The sequence below is a fragment of the Nicotiana tabacum genome, chromosome 7, assembly GCF_000715075.1.
Source record: "Nicotiana tabacum cultivar K326 chromosome 7, ASM71507v2, whole genome shotgun sequence".
NCBI classification, from domain to species: domain Eukaryota; kingdom Viridiplantae; phylum Streptophyta; class Magnoliopsida; order Solanales; family Solanaceae; genus Nicotiana; species Nicotiana tabacum.
Genome location: NC_134086.1, coordinates 177,517,547 through 177,542,692, shown reverse-complemented (window position 1 = coordinate 177,542,692; position 25,146 = coordinate 177,517,547). Strand labels below are relative to the sequence as shown.

The 25,146-nt window shown below is 36.4% G+C and overlaps 2 protein-coding genes and 1 pseudogene across 2 annotated transcripts; 2 read left to right on the top strand and 1 right to left on the bottom strand.

The window, feature by feature from the left end:
* The first annotated feature begins 448 nt into the window (after nucleotides 1-448).
* On the top strand, nucleotides 449-4,344 carry LOC107815514 (protein NUCLEAR FUSION DEFECTIVE 4). The gene is made up of 2 exons (XM_016641103.2): nucleotides 449-1,842; nucleotides 3,612-4,344. Exons 1-2 carry the CDS (start codon nucleotides 686-688, stop codon nucleotides 4,084-4,086), a joined length of 1,632 nt encoding a protein of 543 aa, XP_016496589.2. The 5' UTR covers nucleotides 449-685; the 3' UTR covers nucleotides 4,087-4,344.
* Nucleotides 4,345-10,559: 6,215 nt separating this feature from the next.
* LOC107818195 (endo-1,4-beta-xylanase 1-like) lies at nucleotides 10,560-19,300 on the top strand (annotated as a pseudogene).
* Nucleotides 19,301-20,321: 1,021 nt separating this feature from the next.
* Nucleotides 20,322-23,023, bottom strand: LOC107818196 (thaumatin-like protein 1). Its single transcript, XM_016644142.2, has 3 exons — nucleotides 22,619-23,023; nucleotides 21,826-22,495; nucleotides 20,322-20,908 (listed from the first exon to the last, which is right to left on the bottom strand). The coding sequence occupies exons 1-3, from the start codon at nucleotides 22,689-22,691 to the stop codon at nucleotides 20,530-20,532; spliced, it is 1,122 nt and encodes a 373-aa protein (XP_016499628.1). The 5' UTR covers nucleotides 22,692-23,023; the 3' UTR covers nucleotides 20,322-20,529.
* Nucleotides 23,024-25,146: the final 2,123 nt, after the last annotated feature.

Below are 25,146 nucleotides of genomic sequence, written 5' to 3'. Positions count from 1 at the left end.
TGGCAAGCATATTATAACGGAGACAAAACTTTGGTATACGGATTTAAGTTAAACACGTTGAAAGCTTAAATCTTTTTTACACAATTAATGTAATTCAATATATTATTATAGCAAGCAATATTATTATTAATGCTTATCATCAAAACTTGCATATAATTTACTTTATAAGTAATTTAATTATAATATTTTAATTGTCAATATATATTAATTAAAACTCATATTAGGCAATTTCGGTTGTTCGAACTGCATTCATTGTAGCAGAGCAACGTCTAATTTTGTACACACATATTTTATCTATGTTGATATTGTCACCATTTGGATTTATTATGACTTTATGATCTACTAAAACAAAAGCACACTAGTTTGTCTCTGGCAACCTTTTTGTTTTTTAAAAACTCAAATAGAAAAAAGAAAAATTACTTAAAAATCATTTTCCAATTGCAAAAAATGGGATGAGGCAACTTGTACGTGTCTTCGCAGAAACAACTCTAATCAACATAACAACTACATATTTTAGTAATTAAAAATTAGCCACTTGATCAGGATAATAAAAGTCTTTTTTTTTCTCTATATAATAAATCATATCTTATGCACCCTCAGAATCAGAAAATACAAACCAAAGTCTTTGTCTCCTAAATCTTTTTCACTTTATTCAGCTTTCATTTATTCAGTTCTTTGTATTTTAATGACTTTCCAATATTCTTATAATTCGCCGGTCGGAAAATGGCTCGGCTTCGTCGCCGCCGTATGGGTACAAGCCATTTCCGGCAATAACTACACATTTTCCAACTATTCCGACGCTTTAAAGTCTCTAATGGCCCTAACTCAGCTCCAACTAAACAACCTCTCCGTTGCTAAAGACGTCGGAAAAGCGTTCGGAATTCTCGCCGGACTTGCCTCTGACCGACTTTCTACTCCCGTTATTCTACTCATTGGTTCAATCGAAGGCTTCATCGGTTACGGCGTTCAATGGCTTGTCGTTAGCGGCACAATTAAGCCACTTCCGTACTGGGTCATGTGTATATTTTTGTGCATGGGAGGTAACAGTACTACATGGATGAACACCGCCATTTTAGTGACGTGTATTCGTAATTTTCGAAAAAATAGAGGACCTGTAACGGGAATTTTGAAAGGTTACGTGGGTTTAAGCACGGCTATATTCACCGATATTTGTTCGGCGCTTTTCGCTAGTGACCCTTCAACTTTTCTTCTCTTGCTCGCTGTAGTCCCTTTCGCCGTTTGTCTAACGGCGATTGTATTTCTCCGTGAAATTCCGCCTTCCTCAACTCCCGCTGAAGAGAAAGAAGAAGTTAAATATTTCGGTGTCATTAACGTCATTGCCGTTATCATAGCGGTTTATTTGTTAGTTTTTGACATTTCAGGGACTCATGGAAAAGTTTTTTCACAAATATTTGCAGCTATACTCCTAATCCTTTTAGCTTCCCCTTTGTTCATTCCGGTTCATTTAATGGTGAAGAACTTTATCCGGTCCAATTCAGAAAATTTTGATGTTGAAGGCAATGAAAATGAATTTGTAGAGCCATTACTGGTGAAAAAGGAGGTTGTTGTAGTGAAGGAGGAAAATGCGGCGGAAATGGAGAAAAGGGTACCTGTTATTGGAGAAGATCACACGATATTTGAGGCGATGAGGACACTGGATTTCTGGATTTTGTTTGTTTCGTTTCTTTGTGGAGTTGGAACTGGTTTGGCTGTGATGAATAATTTGGGGCAAATGGGATTAGCTTTGGGATATACTGATGTTTCCATTTTCGTCTCCCTCACTAGCATTTGGGGATTTTTCGGTCGCATTCTTTCCGGCTCTGTTTCTGAATACTTTATCAAGTAAGTTTACTCTTACTATAATTATACTGGCTACTTGATCTCTACTTTTACTTTACAGCTTTATTTAGTAGTAATACATGTTTCTTTAATTCTACTCCTGCTCCTGATTTAATTCAGGCAATATTTCTGCATATATCTATTTGTGTTAATATTGAATAGTCTAAAGTTTGTATGATAGGAGGCGCAGTTAGGATTTCAAGGTTATGGGTTCAGGATTCTAATCGTTTTAAGTTATTAGATTCTAAATTAGTAATTTACACGTATTCAATTGATTTTTTAAGACAAATACAAAGTTCGAACCAAAGCTGCTGGATTCGACCGAACCTGCTCCCGACACTCTAGCTCCGTCCCGGGATATATAAGTTCAAGATAACTTATCTTTTTTCTTTTTCTAAAGTAATTTATGTTAAACTTAGAAGCTGAGTTTGGTTGGAAGATATTTGAGTGGAAGGAAAAGGAAGAAGAAAAGTACGGCCACTGTAATTGAGCGCACCTACTACCATTCCATTTTAATTTTGTTCTCTTCTTCTAAGCTAAACCTAGTGGGCCCTGCAGCTAGTGGTAGGTATGGTTATCAAAGCAGTAACAATTTCGTATTTTTATAAATTATGAACATCCGTTACATAAACTGACATGAGATTACTAGTAATTCCTAAAATTAGTCGAGGTACATATAAACTGATTTTGGTGGGAGTACTTAGGAAGGTTTATCAAAGTAACCAGATTGGTGAAAATTCTTGTTTACAGTAGGATTGGTTAAATAAGGAATCATAGTATTGGATACATGGAATGAGGGCTTTTCTTGTTGTGGACTAGTACTAGTACTAGTAATTAAAGAAGGTGGGACATAGATAGAATGATATTTTATGTGCATTGAAAATTTCTCTGCATAAAAGTTCAAAAAGTCCTTTTCTTTGTGAGGTACTCCTTGCTTTATGAAAGATCTACTTCTAAAAGACTTCCTATCTTAATGTTTTCAACTAGATCTCAGAAAGATTAGAAAATACATTAAAATCTAGCGGAAAGGTGTGGACAATGTCTGTCTTTTATTTTCTTCCTTACGATTTATGACCAATAGTTGGCTTTTAAGAAAAAATTTCCTAAAGTTGGAAAAGGGTACACTTTTCCCCAACTTGGCATGTCTAAAGTCTAAACAAATGCTTATAATTTTCAAATCATTTTCCCCCTTGAAAGTGACAATTAGTTAAAGATTTACGTGTAACATAAAATAAATAAAAAAGATAGTCTGGTGCACTAAGCGTCCGCTATGCATGAGGGCTGAACCACAAGGGTTTATTGTATGCAGCCTTACTCTGCATTTCTGCAAGAAATTGTTTCTACGGCTTGAACTCATTACCTCCTGATCATATGATAGAAACTTTACCTGTTACACCAAGGCTCCCCTCTACCAACAACTTTACGTGTAACATAAACATTATAAATAGTTTGAAGAATAAAAAAAGTTCTTGGCATGTTTACGAACTATGAAAGCAGCAGGGAATCTTGCTCAACCAATACTTACCCCCTGCAATTTGGACTCATTAACATTGATTAGTGTCTATTATTTCTAGGAGATTCGACAATTTATACATATAATTTTCTTTTAAACCTTATTTGCATGGTATAAGTTTTCATCAAAGAGTATTCAATTGAACACCGCCCCTACAAGAATGTACCTTAATTTGGGTTTGTACCATTTTATGGAGTTTCAGTTCCTGTATATCATCTATGATTTGTACCTTTAATAATCTTAATTTCTTTGTTTACAGGAAAGCTGCAATGCCAAGGCCAATATGGAATGCAGCATCACAGATTGTAATGGCTGTAGGATACATCTTAATGGCAATGGCTATGCCAGGATCACTCTACATTGGCTCTATCGTCGTTGGAATTTGCTATGGAGTTCGTCTTGCTGTCACTGTTCCTACTGCTTCTGAACTCTTTGGTCTCAAATATTACGGTCTCATCTATAATGTCCTAATACTCAACCTTCCACTTGGTTCATTTCTCTTCTCTGGTTTGCTCGCGGGTCTGTTATATGATGCTGAGGCTACAAAAACAGCTGGTGGTGGCAACACTTGTGTTGGCGCTCACTGCTACAGGCTAGTATTCATAGTTATGTCTATAGCTTGCATCGTTGGATTCGGATTAGATATTCTGCTAACGATCAGAACCAAGAACTTATATGCTAAGATTTATGCAAACAGGAAAACAAAGAAGAGTACTACTGCTGTATTATCTTGATGAATGAATGTTGATTCTCTTTGGGTAGTATTTGTTGTGAGGTAAGTTGGGAGGATTGATAGGAAATGTTTTTCCTAATGATATCTTTTCACTTGCTTGTGCAATAGTGGAATTCATATTTGTGTTTGATTAGTGGGAATTCGTTATTTGTATTGAGTAATTTTGAATTCTTTGTACGATTTTAAGCCTGTAAAACTATTTTAGTGGTATTTTTACCATGTTAATACGAAAAACATGAAGTCTCGTTTAATTGGTACACACTTGGACTATGATGCATGGATTGTAATAATCTTTGTTCCATTAAAAATTTACCTATCGATTTTTAAATTATCTCAAAATAAAAAGAATTTCAATAGCAGTAAGACTAGTTCTTCTGGACGACTAAGCAGCCACTGCTTTCATCATTGAGTTTGGACTTGCTATTCTATACTTGGCCTAACCAATCCTTCTTTTTAAATAATTTTGCATGTTGGGATATAAAATTAGAAGTGGATAATCAACGACAATCCACAAGAAAATGTAATGAATGCGCAGCGGAATTCAGAAATTTCAAGGAGTAAGTCCAATAGTGAATAATGTTTTTAAAGGCGGGGCGTTAGGCGAGGCGTTTTACTTCTGACGAGGCGAGATGTAAGCCCTGAGACATGTTATCGAGTCCCACAGATCTTTAAATTTTACTAACTTCAAGAAATTTAAGATAATATAAAATAAAAAATAATTATAAAGTTTACATTAAAAATCACAAAATTATAACAAATAATCTATTTAAAATATTTTTAAATTATAATTTAACTATGAATAATACAAAAAGTATGACTTATATCATAATATGCAAATTAGTTGCAACATCATTACAACTCAAACATCAAAAGTAATGTATTCGATACGAAATCTTATATGTATCTCTTAAGGAGTAATAATACATGAAATAACCTAAATACAATTAGTAAAAGAAACAAAGAAAAAGCTAAATTAAAACTTCAAAGTTACATTCTTCATATGTATTCATGCTTTCACATTTCAGCTTACAATATACCAAAGTTACAGTTGTGTACCTGGTATTGTCAATACAAGAAGAAGAAGGTCAGCAAAGTAGTATGTAACACAGCAACATACAGCAGCAGAAAGCCCAACACAGTAGCTTCAACACCTCAATCCAGAAATCCCAGCAACACGGAGAAAACTAGTAAAAATGGAGAAGAAAAATAGTCCGAAAATCTCTCTTTGTTTTTTCTTTCTAGCTTTGAACTCTCTATGGTGTTTTTCCGCTCTCAATATTTTAGAAAATTTGGTTCTATCTTTTTTACTCTCTCCAAAATGAATTCTGTCCCTGTATATCCTATGTATCTAGAGTGTATATCGAGTGTATACCGCTATCTCCGCCCCCTCTTTTTTTCTTCTCTCTATCTAGTTTTTCTTCTTTTTTGAACTCCCTTCTTCCTAAATTTTCTCTTTTATTTATAGCAAAATTTTTGAAATTTTCAGATTTGTTTTTTATTATTTATTTATTTTTTAATTAAAAGAAATCCCACTTACAAATTGCTTTTATTTTTTTAGAAAAGAAATCCACCTTTATTTACTTTTATTTTTAAAATTCCAACTTTAATTACTTTATCTTATTTAAAATCTCACTTTTTATTTTTTTAAAAGAGAATCTCATTTTATTTAACTTTTCTTTAAAAAAAAACAAAAAACTATCTTTTCTTTTTCTTTTAAAAATGCTACTTTCAATTACTTTAAATTTTTTAAATTTTCAGATACCTTTATATTTATTTTTTAATTCCAACCTTCTTTTACTTTTTAATTTTTTAAAAATTTCCACAAAACTTTTTATTTTTTTAAATTTTCTACATTCTTTTACTTTTTTAAAAGAGAATTCCACCTATTTTTATTTTTATATTTTTTTATTCAAAACTTTCCTTTTTCTAATTTTTTAAAATCATTCCCGAAACTATTATTTTTGTTTTAAAAAAAATATTTTCGGATTTTTTTATATAAAAAAAACAAAAAAAAAATAATAAAAATATTAATAGTGATAATTCAGCTTTTAATTTTTTTTGGTATTTTTATCTTATAATAAAAAGTGTAACAAAGCTAAAATAATAGTAGGTTAAAACCCCCCTAAAATATTTACATAAAAGAAGTGATAAAAAATTAAATGTTGTCAAAAATTATGTGTTCACATTACTCCTAGCATCCACACCAACTCTTTCCACCAACTCTTCCAATTGGCATGTCATTGTTGACTAAACATAAACCAACATTTTCAATTGGTATCAGAGCAACAAGATTCTTTAACGATCCAAGGAGAAGAACAAGCAAAGATGAGTTCCATGAAGTTTGAAATTGATAGATTCAGTGGACGCAACAACTTCAATATCTGGAAGATCCAGATGATGGCGTTACTGCGGAGGGAAGGTTCAATCCATGCTATTGACGGAAAGTATCCTAAGGATATATCGGCTCCCGACAAGGAGAAGATTGAAGTGGATGCATTGAGTGCAATCCAACTATCCCTTGCACCTAACGTGCTTTGTGAAGTGAGTACGGGTACCGAAGAGATGGCCAAACAATTATGGGAAAAGCTAGAAGGGCTATACCAAGACTGATCAGTGACAACAAGGATGTTGTTACAATGGCGTCTTCACATATTTAAGATGGGGTCAGGTACTTCGTTACAAGATCATTTAGATGCGTTCAATAAACTTGTCATGGACTTACAGATTGCAGGAATTAAAAAGGAGGAGGAGACGCTTGCATGTGCTTTGCTATTTTCATTGACTTCAGGATATCGTGATATTGAGAATTCAATGATGTATAGCAAGGAGCCTATCAAGCTTGAGCAAGTGCGGCAGGCACTTAACTCTAGTGATGTGCGGAGGCACATTGAAGAAGATAGAGATGACCAGGCAAGTGGGCTCTTTGTGAGAGGCCGGACTAGCCAACAGGGAAAGAGCAAATCAAAGCACAGATCAAAGTCTCGTGTGAACAAGAAGAATACAAAGTGTTGGGGTTGTGGCAAGAAGGGGCACTTTGAACGAGACTGCCCAATGTCAAAGTCCAAGGAAAAGGCGAGTGCATCCACAGTTGAACAGGTACATGATTTTGATAATGATTATGTACTAACAACATCGTGTAATAATAATAGTAGTTAAGGAAACAAATGGATGTTAGACTCTGCTTGCACTCTGCATATGACGTTCCGAAAAGACTAGTTTAGCAGCTATGAGAAAAATGGAGGAACCGTAGTAATGGGCAATAATGCAACTTGTGCAATAGTTGGCATTGGCTCAGTTCGGGTTCGCTGCCATGATGGAGTCCTGAGGACTATTACACAAGTCCGTCATGTTCTTGATCTGAAGAAGAATTTGATCTCCCTGAGTACTCTGGATGAACAAGGCTACAGGTACATGAGCGAAGCAGGAACTATAAAGGTGACTAAAGGTTCTTTAGTCATGCTGAAAGGCAAGCTGGAGAACGGCCTTTACACATTGGCCGGAAGCACCATTGTTGGCTCTGCAAATGCATCTACAGTGCAGTTATCTAATGATGACAAAGCAAGATTATGGCACATGAGACTGGGCCATATGAGCGCACGTGGACTGGAGATGTTGAGCAATCTTAACCTTTTGGAAGGTGAGAAGATCAGCACACTTGACTTCTGTGAGCACTGCGTTCTAGGGAAGCAAAAGAATGTGAGCTTCAGCACTGGCAAACACAAGACAAGAGGAGCGCTACACTACATCCATTCAGATTTATGGGGTCCCTCTAAACTTCCATCGAAGGGAAAAAAGAGGTATCTTCTCACTTTTATTGATGATTTCTCACGAAAGGTTTGGGTGCATTTTTTGAAGGCAAAAAATGATGCTTTTGAAGCATTTAAAGAGTGGAAGATTTTGTTGAAAATCAAATGGAGCGGAAAATCAAGTATCTTCGCACAGACAATGGCTTGGAGTTTTGCAATGAAGAGTTTAATGAATTCTGCAAGGTTCATGGGATCTCAAGACATAGGACTGTCAGGCATACCCCACAGCAGAATGGATTTGCCGAGAGAATTAACAGAACTCTTCTTGAAAAGGCTCGTTGTATGCTCATACAAGCCAAAATGTCCAAAGTATTTTGGGCTGAAGCAGTTCACACTGCTGCTCATATTGTCAATCGATCTCCAGCATCGGCAATTGACTTTAAGACTCTGAATGAGGTATGGTCAGGTGAACCCTCTAACTATTCATACTTACGAGTATTTGGGTGTCTAGCTTATTATCACGTTAATGAAGGAAAGCTTGAACCAAGGGCTAAGAAGGCCATATTCGTAGGGTATGTGGATTGAGTAAAAGGGTACAAACTTTGGTGTTTGTCTTTACTCAAATTTATAGTTAGTAGAGATGTCACCTTCGATGAATCCTCTATACTTGATCCTCGTAAAGTTTCCGTGGAGTTTTCAGGAAACAAGAACAACGAGCAGGTGGAGCTTCTGGTGGAGCTTGCCAAGGAAAAGGATCAAGAGACTCAGGTTAAAGATGAGTCAGAAGATGTAGGCGTTGAAGAACTTGCTGTCAATGAACCATACACAATTGCGAAGGGGAGGGAGAAGAGGCAGACACGAGAACCGGAACGCCTTATAAATCAAGCAAACTTGATTACATATGCGTTCGTAGCTGCACAAGAAGAGATTAAAGATCTGGAGCCCTCCTCGTATATTGAAGCAACTTCTTGCAAGGATGCCGCACAATGGCGGTTAGCCATGACTGAAGAGATGGAGTCTATTCACAAGAATCAGACATGGGTCTTAGTGAAAAGACAAAAGGGGAAGAGGACAGTTGGATGCAAGTGGGTCTACCGAAAGAAAGAGGGAATTCCTGAAGTGGAAGATGCTAGGTTCAAGGCGAGATTGGTTGCAAAAGGATTCAGTCAGAAGGATGGAATTGACTACAATGAGATTTTCTCTCCAGTCGTGAAGCATAGCTCAATTCGTGTGCTACTAGCATTGGTTGCCCAATTTGACTTGGAGCTTCAACAGCTTGATGTCAAAACTGCTTTCTTACACGGTGATCTAGAAGAGACAATCTATATGGATCAGCCTGAAGGTTTCCTAGCTGAGGGAAAAGAAGATCATGTATGCCAACTAAAGAAGTCTTTGTATGGTTTGAAGCAATCCTCTAGACAGTGGTACAAGAGGTTTGATGCATTCATGACTACACATGAATTCTCAAGGAGCGCATTTGATAGCTCTGTGTATCACAAGAAGATGTCTGGTAACTCAATGATTTATTTACTGTTGTATGTTGATGATATGCTTATTGCTGCTAACAACATTACAGAGATAAATGCTTTGAAGAAACTGTTAAGTAAGGAATTTGACATGAAGGATTTAAGAGTTGCAAAGAAAATCCTTGGTATGGAGATTTCAAGAGAAGACGGTGTTGTACATCTTTCTCAGAAGAGGTATATTGAAAGGGTTCTCAAGAGATTCAATATGCATACGTGCAAGCCTGTAAGTACACCATTAGCTCCTCATTTTAAACTTTCAGAGTTACAAATGCCTCAGTCCGAGGATGAGGTGGAGCATATGTCAAAGATTTCTTAAGCCAGTGCAGTTGGTAGCATTATGTATGCTATGGTATGCACACGTCCAAATATTGCTCAATCTGTAAGTATGGTAAGTAGATACATGTCCAGCCCAGGAAAGAGGTATTGGGAAGCTGTCAAGTGGATATTGAGATATCTCAGAGGAGCTTCTGGTGTTGGTCTGACCTTTCGAAAAAGTGGTGGAGGTATTTCAATTCTTGGTTATGTAGATTTTGACTATGCAGGAGATCTTGATAGAAGAAGGTCCACAACTGGATACATCTTTACCCTCGTTGGCAGTGCCATTAGTTGCAAGTCGACTCTGCAGTCGATTGCCGCTTTGTCTACGACAGAAGCAGAATACATGGCAACAGCGGAGGCGGTGAAAGAAGCTATCTGGTTGAAAGGTTTAGTAGTGGAATTGAGTTTGGTTCAGCTGGAATAAACTCTTAGATGTGATAGTCAGAGTGCTATTCATCTAATGAAAAAAACAGAGATTTCATGAGCGCACTAAACACATTGATGTCAGCTTTCATTTTATTCGAGATGTTATTGAAGAGGGAACTATCAAGGTCGTGAAGGTTATCACAGACGATAATGTTGCAGATATGTTGACCAAGATAGTCTCACTAGCTAAGTTTGCACGCTGCAAGGACTTGGCGGGGTGTGCATCAACTGATGCAACTCCGAAGAGAACAATTGTTAGGTGGAGGTGGTATGTTCAACAATGGTTTGATTCTTCTTGTTTCTTACAATGGGGTTGCCCAGTAAGCTTAGAAGTTTTGGCCAGAGTTGTTCACACGCACGCTCGAAACGCAAACCAAGGTGGAGATTGAAGGTGTTGGTTTATTTTTAGTCAACAATGGCATGCCAATTGGAAGAGTTGGTGGAAAGAGTTGGTGTGGATGCTAGGAGGAAGCTTCTCCTTTGATGTCACTCATGACATCAAGAGGAGGTAGTTTGATGTCACCAATGACATCAAGAGGAGGTCTTTACCTCTATAAATAGAAGCACTCCTTCATTTGTAGAAATCATCCCAAAATAATACAATACATTGTAGTGAGTAGAGAGTTAAGAGAGAAATTCTCTTAAGTGTAATTGGGAAATCTCCCCTTCCTTTGTTAATATTAAAAGGGCAATTGTTCTCTGGTGGACGTAGGATTATTTTGATCCGAACCACGTTAAATACTGTGATAAGAATTTAGACCCCCATGAAAAGAGACCCAACGACAAAATAGCTACTGCATTCTGACATATTTTATTAAAAATTAAAAAAGAAAAATAATTAGGTAATTAATTGAGTACAATATAAAAGGTCATAAATTGCGTTCAAACATTTGATATACAGGCTATAGTCCAAGGAACAATTTCCGAAAACATTCCTAATGTTAAACAAATTATGAAAATTAGACATTATATGTACTTTACTTGAGCTCAGTTACGTTATCTTTTTAGCATAATCATGTGATTAGTCACGGAGATACTTACAATACAGATATATCATATACTGTATACTGTTTGTTGTCCCATGTATCTTGTTGCACGGTTGCAAAATTTATATAAAATTTAATTTTCTGTAAGACAACTTTGGTCTGTCATTCAACAAAGTGTTAAGAGAAAAATGAACTCTCAATCTTCGTTTTTCCTCTTAGGAATCTTTCTCAGCATAGAGCCCGTTTGGATTGCTTTAAAAAAAGTAGTTTTTCAGTAGAAATAACTTTTAAGCCAAAAAATAGTAAGTTGGGATTGCCCAGCTTATTGCTTTTGACTTGTTTTAAGCAGTTTTTAACTTATTTTAATTACTTTTTACTTTGCGAAATACTGAAAAAAGCTAAAAAGAGCTTAAAAACTTATTTGACTAGCTTAAAAGCCAATCCAAACACCCTCATAGTTCCCTCGTTTGCTGCTTATGGTATGGTCTTTCTCTATATATATATATGTTTAATTAATAATGTATGTATGTAGCTACAGAAGGGGAGGGTCAAGTTGTCTCGGTGTGACGTGTAGGTCACAGGTTCGAGCTGTGGAATCAGCCATTGATGCTTCATTAGGGTAGGATGTCTACATCATACCCTCTGCGATGTGGCCCTTCCCCTGACCATGCGTAAACGCTGGATGCTTGTGCACCGGGCCACCCTTTTTATTTATTTATGTACGTAGCTGCAAGTAAAAGCTAATTTTTTTCCATGGATTTATTTGGATGCAGTGGGACCTATTTACGATCACTCTGCATATACTGAGGTAACATTTTACATAATAGTCATCTACAAACGTAATTTTGTGCATTTCCAATAGCTGTTTGGATTAGCTATTCATCCATTTTTGAAAATGATGGTCATTTTTTAAGTTACTTTGTTCTGTTTTAGTGTAAATCGGTGCCTGAAGAACCGCTTTACATTAAGTATTCAATTTCTGTAAATTTCTGCAGTAGTTTGAGTGTACAAATGATAATGTCATACTTTGGTTCAGAGATCAGATGGTGTTCTTTGCAGCCATTTACTTACGAACAATGGAGAAAAAATCAACAAGACGCAATCGATAAAGTAACTCCTACAACTCCATGCTTTTCATTATTCTCTTCGTCTCAAATTATCAGTCGTGTTTCTCTTTTACACGTCTGTTAAGAAATACTATTAGTTAGATGGGTTCTTTTGCAGCCATTTACTTGCGAACAATGGAGAAAAAACCAACAAGACGCAATCGATAAAGTAACTCCTACAACTCCATGCTTTTCATTATTCTCTTCGTCTCAAATTATCAGTCGTGTTTCTCTTTTACACGTCTGTTAAGAAATACTATTAGTTAGATGGGGTTTTAAACTATTTTACCCTTATTTATGTCTTAAGATATGATCTCTTTGCTTTATTTATGTGCTCCATTTTCAAGAACAATTATTATTAAAGGTAAAATACAAAAAATATAATTAATTTTGTCTTGAACTTCTAAAATAACAAATAATTTGAGACAACTATATTTAGAAATCACGACAGATAATTTGAGACGGAGGGAGTGAGTATTGTGAGCACGTGATTTTTGTTTCGCGCGACAATCGCTCCAAAAGAAATAAAAATAATAACAATTGGTCCTGCTGTACAATTTTTGGATTTTTACATGGCACTTTGTTAATTATTTACGATTTTTGCTCATTTTATTTTATTAAAACAAAATACAAAAAATGTATGTGTCATGCGTAATTTGAACCGTAATCCGGTTGTTAAATAGAAAATCATAAATAGGCATCTTTGTTCGTGATTTTTGTTTTGTTTGATTTTACCTGTTTTAAATATTTTGATATATGTGTGCAAATAATTGTATTAAGTGTTTATTTAATTTTAATTTGATTTACTTAGGTTTTGTTATAAAATAAAATAAAAATAATAAAAGAGAAAGTGCAAAATTGGGTTTGAAAATCAGTTTGGGCTGATTTTTAATTCAAAGCCCAAACAAACTCAGCCCAAACCCCATGTAAACCCGGTCCAGATCAGCTGACCTCAGGAGGCGTTCCAAACGACGCCGTTTTGGTCCAATCTGATCTGGGCCGTTGATCTCAGATTGATCAACGGCCTAGATCACATTCCCATACCCATGAACTAACCCGACCCGTCTTACCCAAACCAACCCCCAAACCCTGAATGAGAAACGACACCGTTTCCTCATCAGAGGAAAGATCTGAGCCTTCCATTTCGCCTCATCCAACGGCTGAGATCAACCCCACCCATCTCATATATATGTTCCCAACCATACCCTGCCCCCTATCCAATACCCCAGCCTTCGTCCTCATCCCTTTCCCCACGAAACCCTAGCCGCCCCCTTATTCCTCGCCAGAAACCCGGCGGCATGAACGCCGGTGACCCTACCCTTAACACCATAGATGCTCCTCACCGTCCTGAACCCAAATCCACCAACCACACACCTCGAATCCCATCCCACCTTCTCGAATCTTCATTTGAAGATTCGAGTCAAAACTCGATCTACACCGATCTGCCCTAAATTCATACCAGACAGTCCCCGGACCCCCTCGTGACCAAACCATGCTTGGTTTGGTCCAAATCTGACCAGGGAAGCATGAATCCCGGATCTAATTTTTGGAACCTTAGGGTTCCTCGTCATTGGTCCGTATCCGTTTAAACCAAAGAGATTAAGGTCTAATGGACCTTAATCGAAGTGTTTCTCATCTGAGAAACACTTCGATTAAAGTCCGTTCAGCCTTAAGGAGGATCTGTTCAAAACACAAAGTGGATTTTTTCTGATTTGTTCTTTCAAAGCTTTAAGGTGAGTTAATTTTCTTTTCTTTTTAGTTCGTATGTTTGTGTGTCCGTCCGTATGGCCAAACGTTTTGTTTTGTGTTTTTGAACTGCTATTATCCACCTTGACCGGACCTCTGTATTCGGTCAAATCTTTCTTCGTAATGTATGTGTGTAAACTGTATGTTCAATTGAATTCGTAATTGGTCATTCAATTAGCTCCCGAGGTCATTTCTGTGTTAACATTGCAATCTGAACCCCTTGTGTGATACTTTTAGATTTCTGATTTTGGCTACGATTGTACGTGTTATGATTAGTATAGTCGAGTCGACATATGTCGTCAATTAGTTTCAGTTGTCCGAACAAAAACCAATTGACCTGCTTCTGTTAAGCATTGCCTGAATCGATTAGGAACTGAGTTTAGTTACTTATAATTGCTAATTTGATTTCAGAAATCTAAGGTGTAGGTTGTAATTGTAATCTGAATTGATGGCATGTGCATTTGTGCACAACATGTGCATAAAGGCCCTGTTTGAATTAAAATAGTTTGACAGCATATGCTGTCAGACTACATTCTGCTGCCCATACTCTACTTCAGTTTCAGAAATAATAAACATTACTTAAAGTGAGTCTGCCAGGGAATATCATGGGGTTTTGTTCATACTTAATTAGCCAAGTGGAATCTGAAAATGTGAAGGCACATGGGAGGGGTGTTGTGATGTTCTAAACAGGCTGTTAAAGGTTTGATTTTAGGCTTATAAAAGGGGACTGCCATCAGTTTTAGGACAAGAAGAAGGGAGGGAAGAGGCACATTGGGAGAGACAGAGAGAACAAAAACACACAGGGGGGAACATCTGATATTAGAGAGAATACATAAGAGAAGGGGATAGAGGGACAGATTTTGATATATACACACACAGACAGAAATAGGGAGGGAAAAACATAACATAGAAAAGGGACTGCATTTACATCTTGATCTTGATTTTTACTGGTCTGGATTTTCTTGTTTCATATTGTTTTTCTTCTGAGTCTTGATCGAGGTTACTGGTTGTGTGGTAGCATTACTTCACTTCTGGATGTGTTCTGCCTAAATTCTGGTTCCACACTACTGGGAAATTGTTTCATTTTGCCATTTTTCCATTGGCTCTAACTGCATCTTACACTGGGATTTGTGCTATTGGTTACCTGCTGTTACTGCTGCTGCATTTGTTGCCATTGTTACTCTGCTGACTTCCCTTTTTCTTCAATTGTCAAACATTTCCAGGTACACAACTTCTGAAACCATATGTTGTAGAAAGTTTGAATTTTGAACCAGAAATAAAGAAACGAAAGTCTGTTTACTTTATAATGCTTGTGATCAAAACAGGTTGAATGTTAGTCTTAGCCTGTATTTGTTTTAAACTGTAAACTGCAAATACTCTGTATAAATCAATATACATTCTAAGTTGAGACGAACAATTAGATAACATTTGCTTGTTAGATCAGATGTGTTTTGATGCATACAACCGTTAGTTTTGTTTCAGTTGTGACATCATAACATAGGATCTTAGCAAGCATGCGTATGTATTTTTGCCTAGATCTCTGAACTATCGAATCTGCTACATTCAGTTTCATTTGACTTCAAGATAAGTGTACCCCAAACTAATTCCCATGCAGCGTTACGTTAACAGGGTGATAATGTACGCCAACCCTTTTGTTAGATCACTTGCTTCTACATAGTTTTGATATGGGCTTCAATATAGATTCATTGTTTCGGAATAATGCGATGACTTTCGAGGAAAACTAATAGGCATTCTCAAATCCAATTAATAGCAGTTTTTCTTAATAAGTAGCCGATTTCATTTATCAAGCCTAATTATAAAGTTCAAATTTAAGGTTTGTTTAATGTTAAACTTAGTATGAGTTATTTGTTGCTTGCAATCTCTCCTATTAAATTAACAAAGCTTATTCACTCTTTGAAGACGAGGCATGAAATAATTCTCACCTCATAAACAACCAATCAGGCAATCAAGCAAAATTCGGATTCGTCACATATAGTAGAGATTTAGTATGTTAGTTTGCTTAAATAAGTAAGTTTGGTATTTTCTCTTTTATTTTTTAGAGACAAATGTAATAGAAATGTAGTCGCTTCAGGATATCCTTTTTCTAAAATAATGAGACGAGCCTCGTCAAGTAAGAATGCGAATTGCGGGGCCCTCAATAACTAACCATAATAAATATTTAGAATCCAGGACAGGCCGTTTAGTGAATCTCACGGCCTTATCCAAAAATAATAACGCGTTAGACTTTTTTTTTAGGCACGGTTTAATCAAATTATATTCTTAAACACGGGTGCACATTGATGTGACCCAAATTCAAATCTCAACGGAGTCAAAATGTGTCGACGACCACGGGTGCATTGATTGTGACGTGGTTCGAGATGCATTTTCACAACGTTGCAATTCTATAAAAATAAATGATAATAATAAAAGCGGTTTAAACTTAATAAAAGCACATAAGTCACAATATGTATTTAAATCAGATATTTAGCCATTATAACAATTTAAGCGACCGTGCTAGAACCACGGGATTCGAGGGTGCCTAACACCTTCCCTCGGGTCAACAGAATTCCTTACTTAGAATTTCTGGTTCGCAGACTTCACTTGGAAAAGTCGAAAATTTCCTCGATTTGGGATTCAAGATAAACCGGTGACTTGGGACACCAAAAGCCAAACCTTTCCCAAGTGGCGACTCTGAATTAAATAAATAATCCCATTTCGAATATTGTCACTTAAATTGGAAAAACTCCACCAGCGCATTTAACCCTTCGGGGCCGGGCGCGCAAAAAGGAGGTGTGACAAGTATTGTAATTTTTTCCACAATCAGGGATTGATTACTACATGAATTTCAACTTCTTTAGTTTTAAGGTAAAACTATGATTTTCATTGGCTGCATTTATATTGTTGAATGGTGTAACCATCTCATTCCTTCACGTGAGGGCTTTGATTCTTTTTAATGGGCAAAACACGTGAAAATATATTTTGTGTTTTAGATGACGGTGGGTATGAAACCAGGACGTTATGCCTGCTCTGACAATGTGTTGAATTGTATGACCATCTCATCTAAAAGTTTAAACTATCAGAGAGAACGGCCTTTCAATCACTTAAGCATATTATTTATCAGCATGTACTTGCACTAATTCTGCAAAATTCAACCCCAGGAAAGAAAATGCATAGCAACTATACATATATCAGATGTGCAAGGAAAGAGACTGCCTGGAGCTTCAATCATAGCAGAGCAAGTGTCTAGAGATTTTCCACTAGGTTCTGCATTACAAAGACAATTCTTGGAAATCCACCATATCAGGTAACATGCTGATCAAATTTTCTGTCAAGACGTACGAATGTTAACGATCAGCCTCATATCGAAGGTGTTTGAGTAAGCTTATAAGTTGGTTTCTTATAAGGACTTTTTGGCTCTATTATTACAAGTTTCAGCATTTCTACCGAAGCACATAACTACTCAGTTACAGAATCAGTTTCAGCACTTGAAAATGTTTTTTCAGCATTGAGCTACTTCTAATCAGCTAAGCCAAACGAGCTCATATTAAAGAGTGTAAACGACTAAAACTTGTTACAGAAATGGTTTAAAGAGAGGTTCAATGCTGCGGTTTTTGAAGATGAACTCAAGTGGTATTCAACAGAACCACAACAAGGAGAAGTGAGCTATACAATTCCTGATCAAATGCTGGAATTCGTTCGAGCAAACCAAATCATTGCCAGAGGCCACAACATATTCTGGGAGGATCCAAGATATACTCCATCTTGGGTTCGGAATTTAACTGGATCAGATCTTAAATCAGCTGTTAATTCCAGGATACAAAGTTTGATGAGTAAATACAAGAATGAGTTCATTCATTGGGATGTTGACAATGAGATGCTTCATTATAATTTCTATGAACAAAGACTTGGCACCAATACTAGTCTGGAATTTTTCAAAACAGCACAGGATTTGGATCCTTTAGCTAAATTGTTTATGAATGACTATAATGTTGTAGAGACTTGCTATGATATGAATTCGACAGTTGATGCCTATATTTCCAAATTGAGAGATTTAAAACAAGGTGGAGTATTTATGGATGGAATTGGCCTAGAAGGACATTTTACAGTACCAAATCCTCCCCTTATCAGAGCAGTGTTAGACAAATTGGCTACACTTGAACTGCCCATATGGCTTACAGAAGTTGATATCAGCAATACACTTGATAAACAAACTCAGGTCAGGGCCTCAAAATCTCTACAAAATAGAGTTAATTTCACGTATGAACACTGGTAAAGTTGTTGTCATGGGATCAGGAGGTACAGGTTCGAGCCGTGGAAATAGCCTCTTGCAGAAATGCAGGGTAAGGCTGCGTATGATAGACCCTTATGGTCCGGCCCTTCCTCGGACCCCGCTATGCGCGGGAGCTTAGTGCCCCGGGCTGCCCTTTTTTTCACGTATGAACACTGAACTTTACTTACATCACAAGAACTATTTTTTGTTCATGATAAAGCACTGAACTATGTGTGAATTGCACAGAAAATAACATTAACCGGAAGGTGAAATTTCGGGTGTCAGGTTTATGATATGTCACCCCCACGTCCAGGGGCGGATCCACCTTGCTACCTACGATTTCACGCGAACTCAATAGCTTTTGTGCAAACAGTGTAATTGTGTTCTAAAAATTTATTAAAGCTATAAATGTTTGAATGTGAACTCAGTTACTATTGAGAATTTACTCGAGGTCGTTGTAGGAATCTATAAACATTAAATCCTGGATCCGCCTTTGCCCACGTTGGCATTTTTTCACTATATAATAGATCAGAAGATAAAAAAGGAAATCCATCATGTAAATGTAATTGATTACATTTTAGTGTTTTTAATTATTTGACGTGGAAAATGACATGGCAGTTACTTTAACGTGACAAAAGATAGTTTATTACTTTTCTCTATTAAAAAAAGGAGTAGTAGTTTGTTAATTTAATATTATAGTAGACAAAGTTCAGCAGCTATGCTTGATATTATCCCTTTTGTGAATTTGATGGCAGGCTAGATATCTAGAGATGGTATTAAGAGAGGGATTTTCGCATCCAGGTGTTAATGGAATCATGCTTTGGACAGCATTACATACTAATGGATGTTATCAGATGTGTTTGACAGATAACTATTTTCATAATCTTCCTGCTGGGGACGTAGTCGATAACCTGCTGAAAGAATGGCAAACTGGGGTGGTGAATGGTCAGACTGATGATCATGGCTCATTTAGCTTCTCTGGTTTTTTAGGTGAATACAAGATTACTGTCATATTTGGCAACAGAACGTCTATTTCAACATTCTCACTATATAGAGGTGCTGAAACCAGGCATTTAAATGTTCAGTTGTGATGGTGTTACTTAGATGTAATATATGATAAAGTTTACATAGATTTTGACATGATCTTGTGAAGAAAAGTTACCACATTTTGTAACTCTTTGTCTGGCTTTGGCATTGGTGCAAAATGAACACATTTATTTTTAACTCGCACGGTTCACCTAAGCTAAAACAGGTTGGATCATGACATGTTTATTGACTTGACCCTACGATTTGAATCCAAAATGATTTGTCAAAATATCTAGTCAAATGGACCAAAATAATATAACCCGACGGGTCAAAGTCCTAACCAAGCATGAAAAATCAACTCTTGAGACTGGAATTTATAACAATTTGGAAGAACTTGGAATTATGTCAATTTGGAGATGGATAATTCTGTTAGAAGAATTATGTCAAAAGGCAAAACAAGAAAAATGAGAGATCTGTCATGTTGAGCGGATTAGGTTATAACCAAACTTTGATTATATCCAATTATAACTCATCTATTAAAATTGTTCAAATTTAACTCAACCCGTCAATTTGTTCTACCCAGACGTCTCCGGCTTAAATACAAGGAGGATGTATAGCTGATATAGGATCTTGTAGAATAGGATTTGATTCTGCAAGTAGTTCAGTACAAACGAAGAAATTTCGAATAAAAGGGCCGGAACTCACTGATAGGAAAGAAGAGAAAAACAAAGCAATGCCCAATCCGCTGTTCAGTGACAGACGAAGCTAGTTTACCCTTACTACAGTTGGAAGGGTTAATCAATCCTTTTTTTCACATATTACAAACAACATAGTAACTAACACAAGTCGATGTAATGCAATTATCAATGCAGTATAGCATAAGCCATAGCAGACAAAAGTAACAAAAGCCATGCTTGTGATTTCCGCAAAGTCAATTTTATCGCCCAATGCTGGCCCGACAATCTTTTCTCCCTTTTCCAGATATATTAATTTCTTCCCTATAATTTTTAGAGCCCCAAATCAAGGGTAAAGTTAATATACTACTTAAATAAATAATTACAAACCTAACACCAACAAAATCTTGGATAATGTAAAGGGGGCCGGGGGAGGAAGAATACTGCATTACATATACACATTGAAAAGTGAAAATATGGCCAGGTACAACAATAAAAAAAGAAAAAGAAAAATTCATAGCTAAAAAAGAACATTAATTTATGGGAAGTGGTGGCTTACAATCTGGAGGAATCTATCATCTTTACTAGACAAAAGGCAAAAAACCCCACTCTCATTACAGCTACAAGAAAACAAATAAAACCAAAGTTGCAGCCAAACAACTGAAATGCAAAGCTGTTGGAGAGAGAACTCTTGTGGATTCTCCCATGGCTAATCCAGCTAAATATGACCCATCTGCTAGCATAGCTTGGGACCCGGATCCGGACTGTGTTTCGGTTCCTGATCCATATTCTGTTCCAGATCCTGACCCGTATTGTGTTCCGGATCCTGACCCGAATTGTGTTCCTGACCCATACTCTAACCCGGCACCCGATCCGGAAACCATTTGGCCTGAACTTGACCCTGTTCCTGTTGCAGGGTCCACAACTCCTGTCCCATCATAAGACCCACCATCACTGGGTGTTGTTGTAGTAGGTGTCGTATCTTTTGTAGATTTTTGACTGCACCATAACATAACAAAATAATGCTCATTAGCTAAATGTCAATGAAATGTACCGCTACCAATTACATCATTTACTGCAGCATTTGTCAGTTACTCTCGTGACCAAAATCATTGCATTTCTTCTCTTTAATTAATGCTAACACCAATATTAGATGCAAACTAATGGAGTACGAAAGATGGAATTTAACATAGAAAGACACCCTTAAAAAGAAAGGAAATTAAATGTTCAATGAACTTTATACAATCATTGTATTCTTACTCATTGTAACCCACAATTTGAGTACATTGTGTTTTGATTCTTAGAATGCTAGTATTAGGGTTGTTTCAGCATTCAGTTTTTAGTACCGTGTCGTGTTACGGCTTGTGGCTATTACTTTTGCTATTGCTTTCTTCCATTTATTTTTTCTCTGGTCTTTCCATTGTTGATATCATTTTCATGGCCTTACAACAAATCCAGTATAATTCCATGGGTGAGGTCTAAAGATAGTAGTGAGGTCTAAGAAAAAAGTGGCTCATTTTCGTGGCCTTGTTATTTACTTGTTCCTATTCTTCTCTTGAGTTGAGGGTACCGCCTCTCTGTCCTCCGGAGTAGGATAAGATTCCCCTACCCAAACCCCACTTGCGGGATCCTAATGGGTGGTTGTTGTAAGTTGTAACCGATAACTTGATACTACTTTTTATTTTTATGATCGATTATATGTAATTTTCCAAAAAATTTATGCAATGTGAACAAGTTTCGATTGAAAGTGCATTTTAACTTATTATAACAAGCCGCTTAATTAGTCTGAATTCATATTTCTAAGTTCTAACTTCGAAGGAGTTATAATTGTTGTAGCAGGATAACTAATTTTACCTTTTAGCTAAAAAAATTGTGGGCAATTTACAAGGAAAAAGAGTACAGGAATAGTATTTTACCTTGGGGTTGAAGGGCAAAATGTGACCGTATAATCTGCGCCACTGCAAGTAAAAGTGCTGGTTGGATCATCATAAGCGTAGCTATACGATCTCGGGCAAGCATTTTTGAACATCTGCGAGTACATCGACGGTTTACAAGTCGCCGGTGTATTATACGCGCCGCTGCAGCAATATTCCGGCTTGTTAAACGCCTCACACGCGCTCCTACACGCTTCTCCACCGCCACTCCTCAGTTCCGTCGGGCAGATTTGGTTTAGATCCGTAACGCAACCCGTCGTCGCACACATACCCGACCCGCCCGAAGCTTCAACTACCATAGGTAAATTGTACCCGTCAACTAAACTCACGTCATAAAAATCTTGCCCGCCAGTTCCGAGAGTAAACTCCGCTAGAGTCGCCGGCGGAGCAGCTCCAGCTCCGTTGCATTCTACCTCACCGGAGCCGCAATCACCAGTTCCGCAAGAACCCGACCCGGATCCGTCAAATGAGCAACTGGTTCTTCCCCAAAACCTGCCGGACCAACCAGTGGGTGCAGTGAATGTACGTGAAGAGTCTTGCGGAAGTTCAAATCCAGTGCTTTGTAGAGTTGGACTACCTGCATTAGCAAGAATACCTGGCCATACTGTGTACTCACATTTGTTCACAAAGGTAAATGTAGCCCCTAATACACCTGAAAAAGAGGAAAAAACAGCAACTTTAATATCACACAATTCATGTTGCATTATACATTATCAAAAGTACCAACAAAAAAGGCTAATAATATGACATAAGAATGAGATTTTTATTTGTTTACCTCTCGATAGAACGAGGAAAGCAAAAGACAAGCTAAGAATGAAGTGTAAAGGAGAAGAAGATGACAGATCCATGTGGGTATTTTGCTAATTCCTTTAGCTGTTGAATACTAGTAATGTTTTACTATTTCAACAATAATGAAGGGTTAAGTAGTTAAATAATAAAAGAGCAAAAAACAGAGTATTGAGAGAGAGCAAGAATATGATAGCAGGAAGAGGACGAGAGGGTGGGGTTAATGTTGGGCTTTTTGTTGCTCTACTCTCTGTTTCTGTTGCTGGTGATAGTGATAAGGAAGAATAGTACTAACAGAGTAGAGTTAAAAAAAATTGAGAAATGGGAATGAGTTTTGGGTATTGTAGGACTTGTGAGTGTAGGGTTTTTAGTGTTCATAAAACAACAAAAATGATTTTTTGTAAGGAAAAGAAAAAGAAATGGGAGATGTAAGGAATGGTTGCAACAACAACAACAACTCAATATAATCTCACTTAGTGGGGTCTGGGGAGGGTAGTGTGTACGCAGACCTTACCCCTATCTTAAGATAGGGAGGCTGTTTCCAAATAGACCATTGACATCCTTCCCTCCAAGAAATTCCCACCTTGTTCTTGATGAGACTCGAACTCACAACCTTGAGGAATGGTTGGAAGATGAATAATTCAATACCATTGAGACTTGAGAGTATAAAAATTTATTATTTTCTGTAGAATCTTTTCTGTGCACAATGCTTTATGTAACATTTTTAATTGTATAATATGCTCGTTATTTAATATACAATATGCGATAAGGTGAATAATTTAATGCGACTATAGTCCTATGACCTAGATCACTGGACAGTTGGGACCAGATGTTTCTTACCCGGCGTTAAATATGGACTGGCTAGCCCATTTGGGCCTACTTTTATCATCAATAAATTTGGGGACTCGCTAGCCCGTATCTATATTTGTGTCACCTTTTAATTTGTACCTTCTTTTTAAAAATTATTGATTTGGTAGCTAGCTGACAAAAAATTCGTAATAATATGACTATTAGACTCTTAACAAAAGATATAAAACCTGCATCACAGATTAATCGTGTGATCTGCAACTTCATTTGTGAAAAATGATCTTCTCCTTTCCTCTCGGCTAGTGGCGGAGCCACCTTATAGGAAGGGGTGTAATGACACCCCTTTGCAGGAAAAATACATTGTATAGGTAGGTAAAACAATAAATTATATGGATGTATACTATGTATTGATTCCCCTTAATTTCCCGATATGTTTACTTTTATATATTTTGACACCCCTTAACGAAAAATTCTGGTTCTGCCACTGCTCTCGGCGGCTTTATCAAAAAATCATAAACTTATTCAGAATCAGACTTGCATGAAGTTGTTTCACGTTGAAGCTAAAACTTCATGTTAATGTAGCGTGTTGAAGGTAAAACTTCGTGTTAATATAACATGAAGTTATTTCACTTTGAAGCTAAAATTTCATGTTAATGCATGCTGAAATTATTTATCCTGCAATCTACAGTTTTGTCATGAATTTTATCCGAAACTTCAGTCTAAACATGCTGAAGTTAATTAGTTCATTTGCTAAAACTTCAAACTAAACATGCTTAAATTTTTTAGTTCATTTGCTAAAACTTAAGACTAAACATCTTAAGTTTTTGTCTTGCAATATGTAATTTTCTAATGAGTTTTTGCTAATGCATGTTGAAGTTATTTAGTTCATTTGCTAAAATTTCAGACAAAACATGCTGAAATTATTTATTTCATTTGCTAAAACTTTAGACTAAACATGTTTAAGTTTTTGTGTTGCAATATTTAATTTTTTAAAGAGTTTTTGCTAATGTGTGCTGAAGTTATTTAGTTCATTTGCTAAAACTTCATACCAAAAATATGCAAAAGTTTTGTAACGCTGTCTACATTTTTGTCCTGAGTTCTATCTGAAACTTCAGTCTAAACAAGCTGAAGTTTTTTAGTTCATTTGCTAAAATTTCAACTTAAACATACCTAAGTTTTTGTCCTGCAGTTTGTCAATAATTTTTTTATTAAAGAAGGGTAAAATCATTTTTTTAAAACGCTTTAACAAAAAAATTGGGTACAGATGCAAACGGAAAAACAAAACGAATATAAGTTAAAAAGGGGCGACCAAATAGGGCGCCCCATGCAATTTTTACAATAACTTGTCTGGAAAGGTGAAAAACAAATTGGGATTTTAATTTGAAGAAGTAGAGAAGGAAAATAAATTATTTTTCAGTTTAATTCTTCAACAAACATAGTTAATTTTTATTTCAACTAAAGAGTAGTATAAAACTTCAATTTAGTTTGCAACTTTGTAATAGCCTATGAGGGGTCGTTTGGTTTGATATATAGCAAGAATTAAACATGGTATAAAGAAGTTCTAAAATGTTTAGTTTGTTATAAAATAAAAGCAATGTAGTAAAATGTAAATAAGAAGAGATAGAAAAAAGGAATAAGTCTTTTGTTCTTTCACTTTGGTGTATCTTTCCATTGCAATTACATAGCTTTTTATAGGCATAAAAAGTAAAG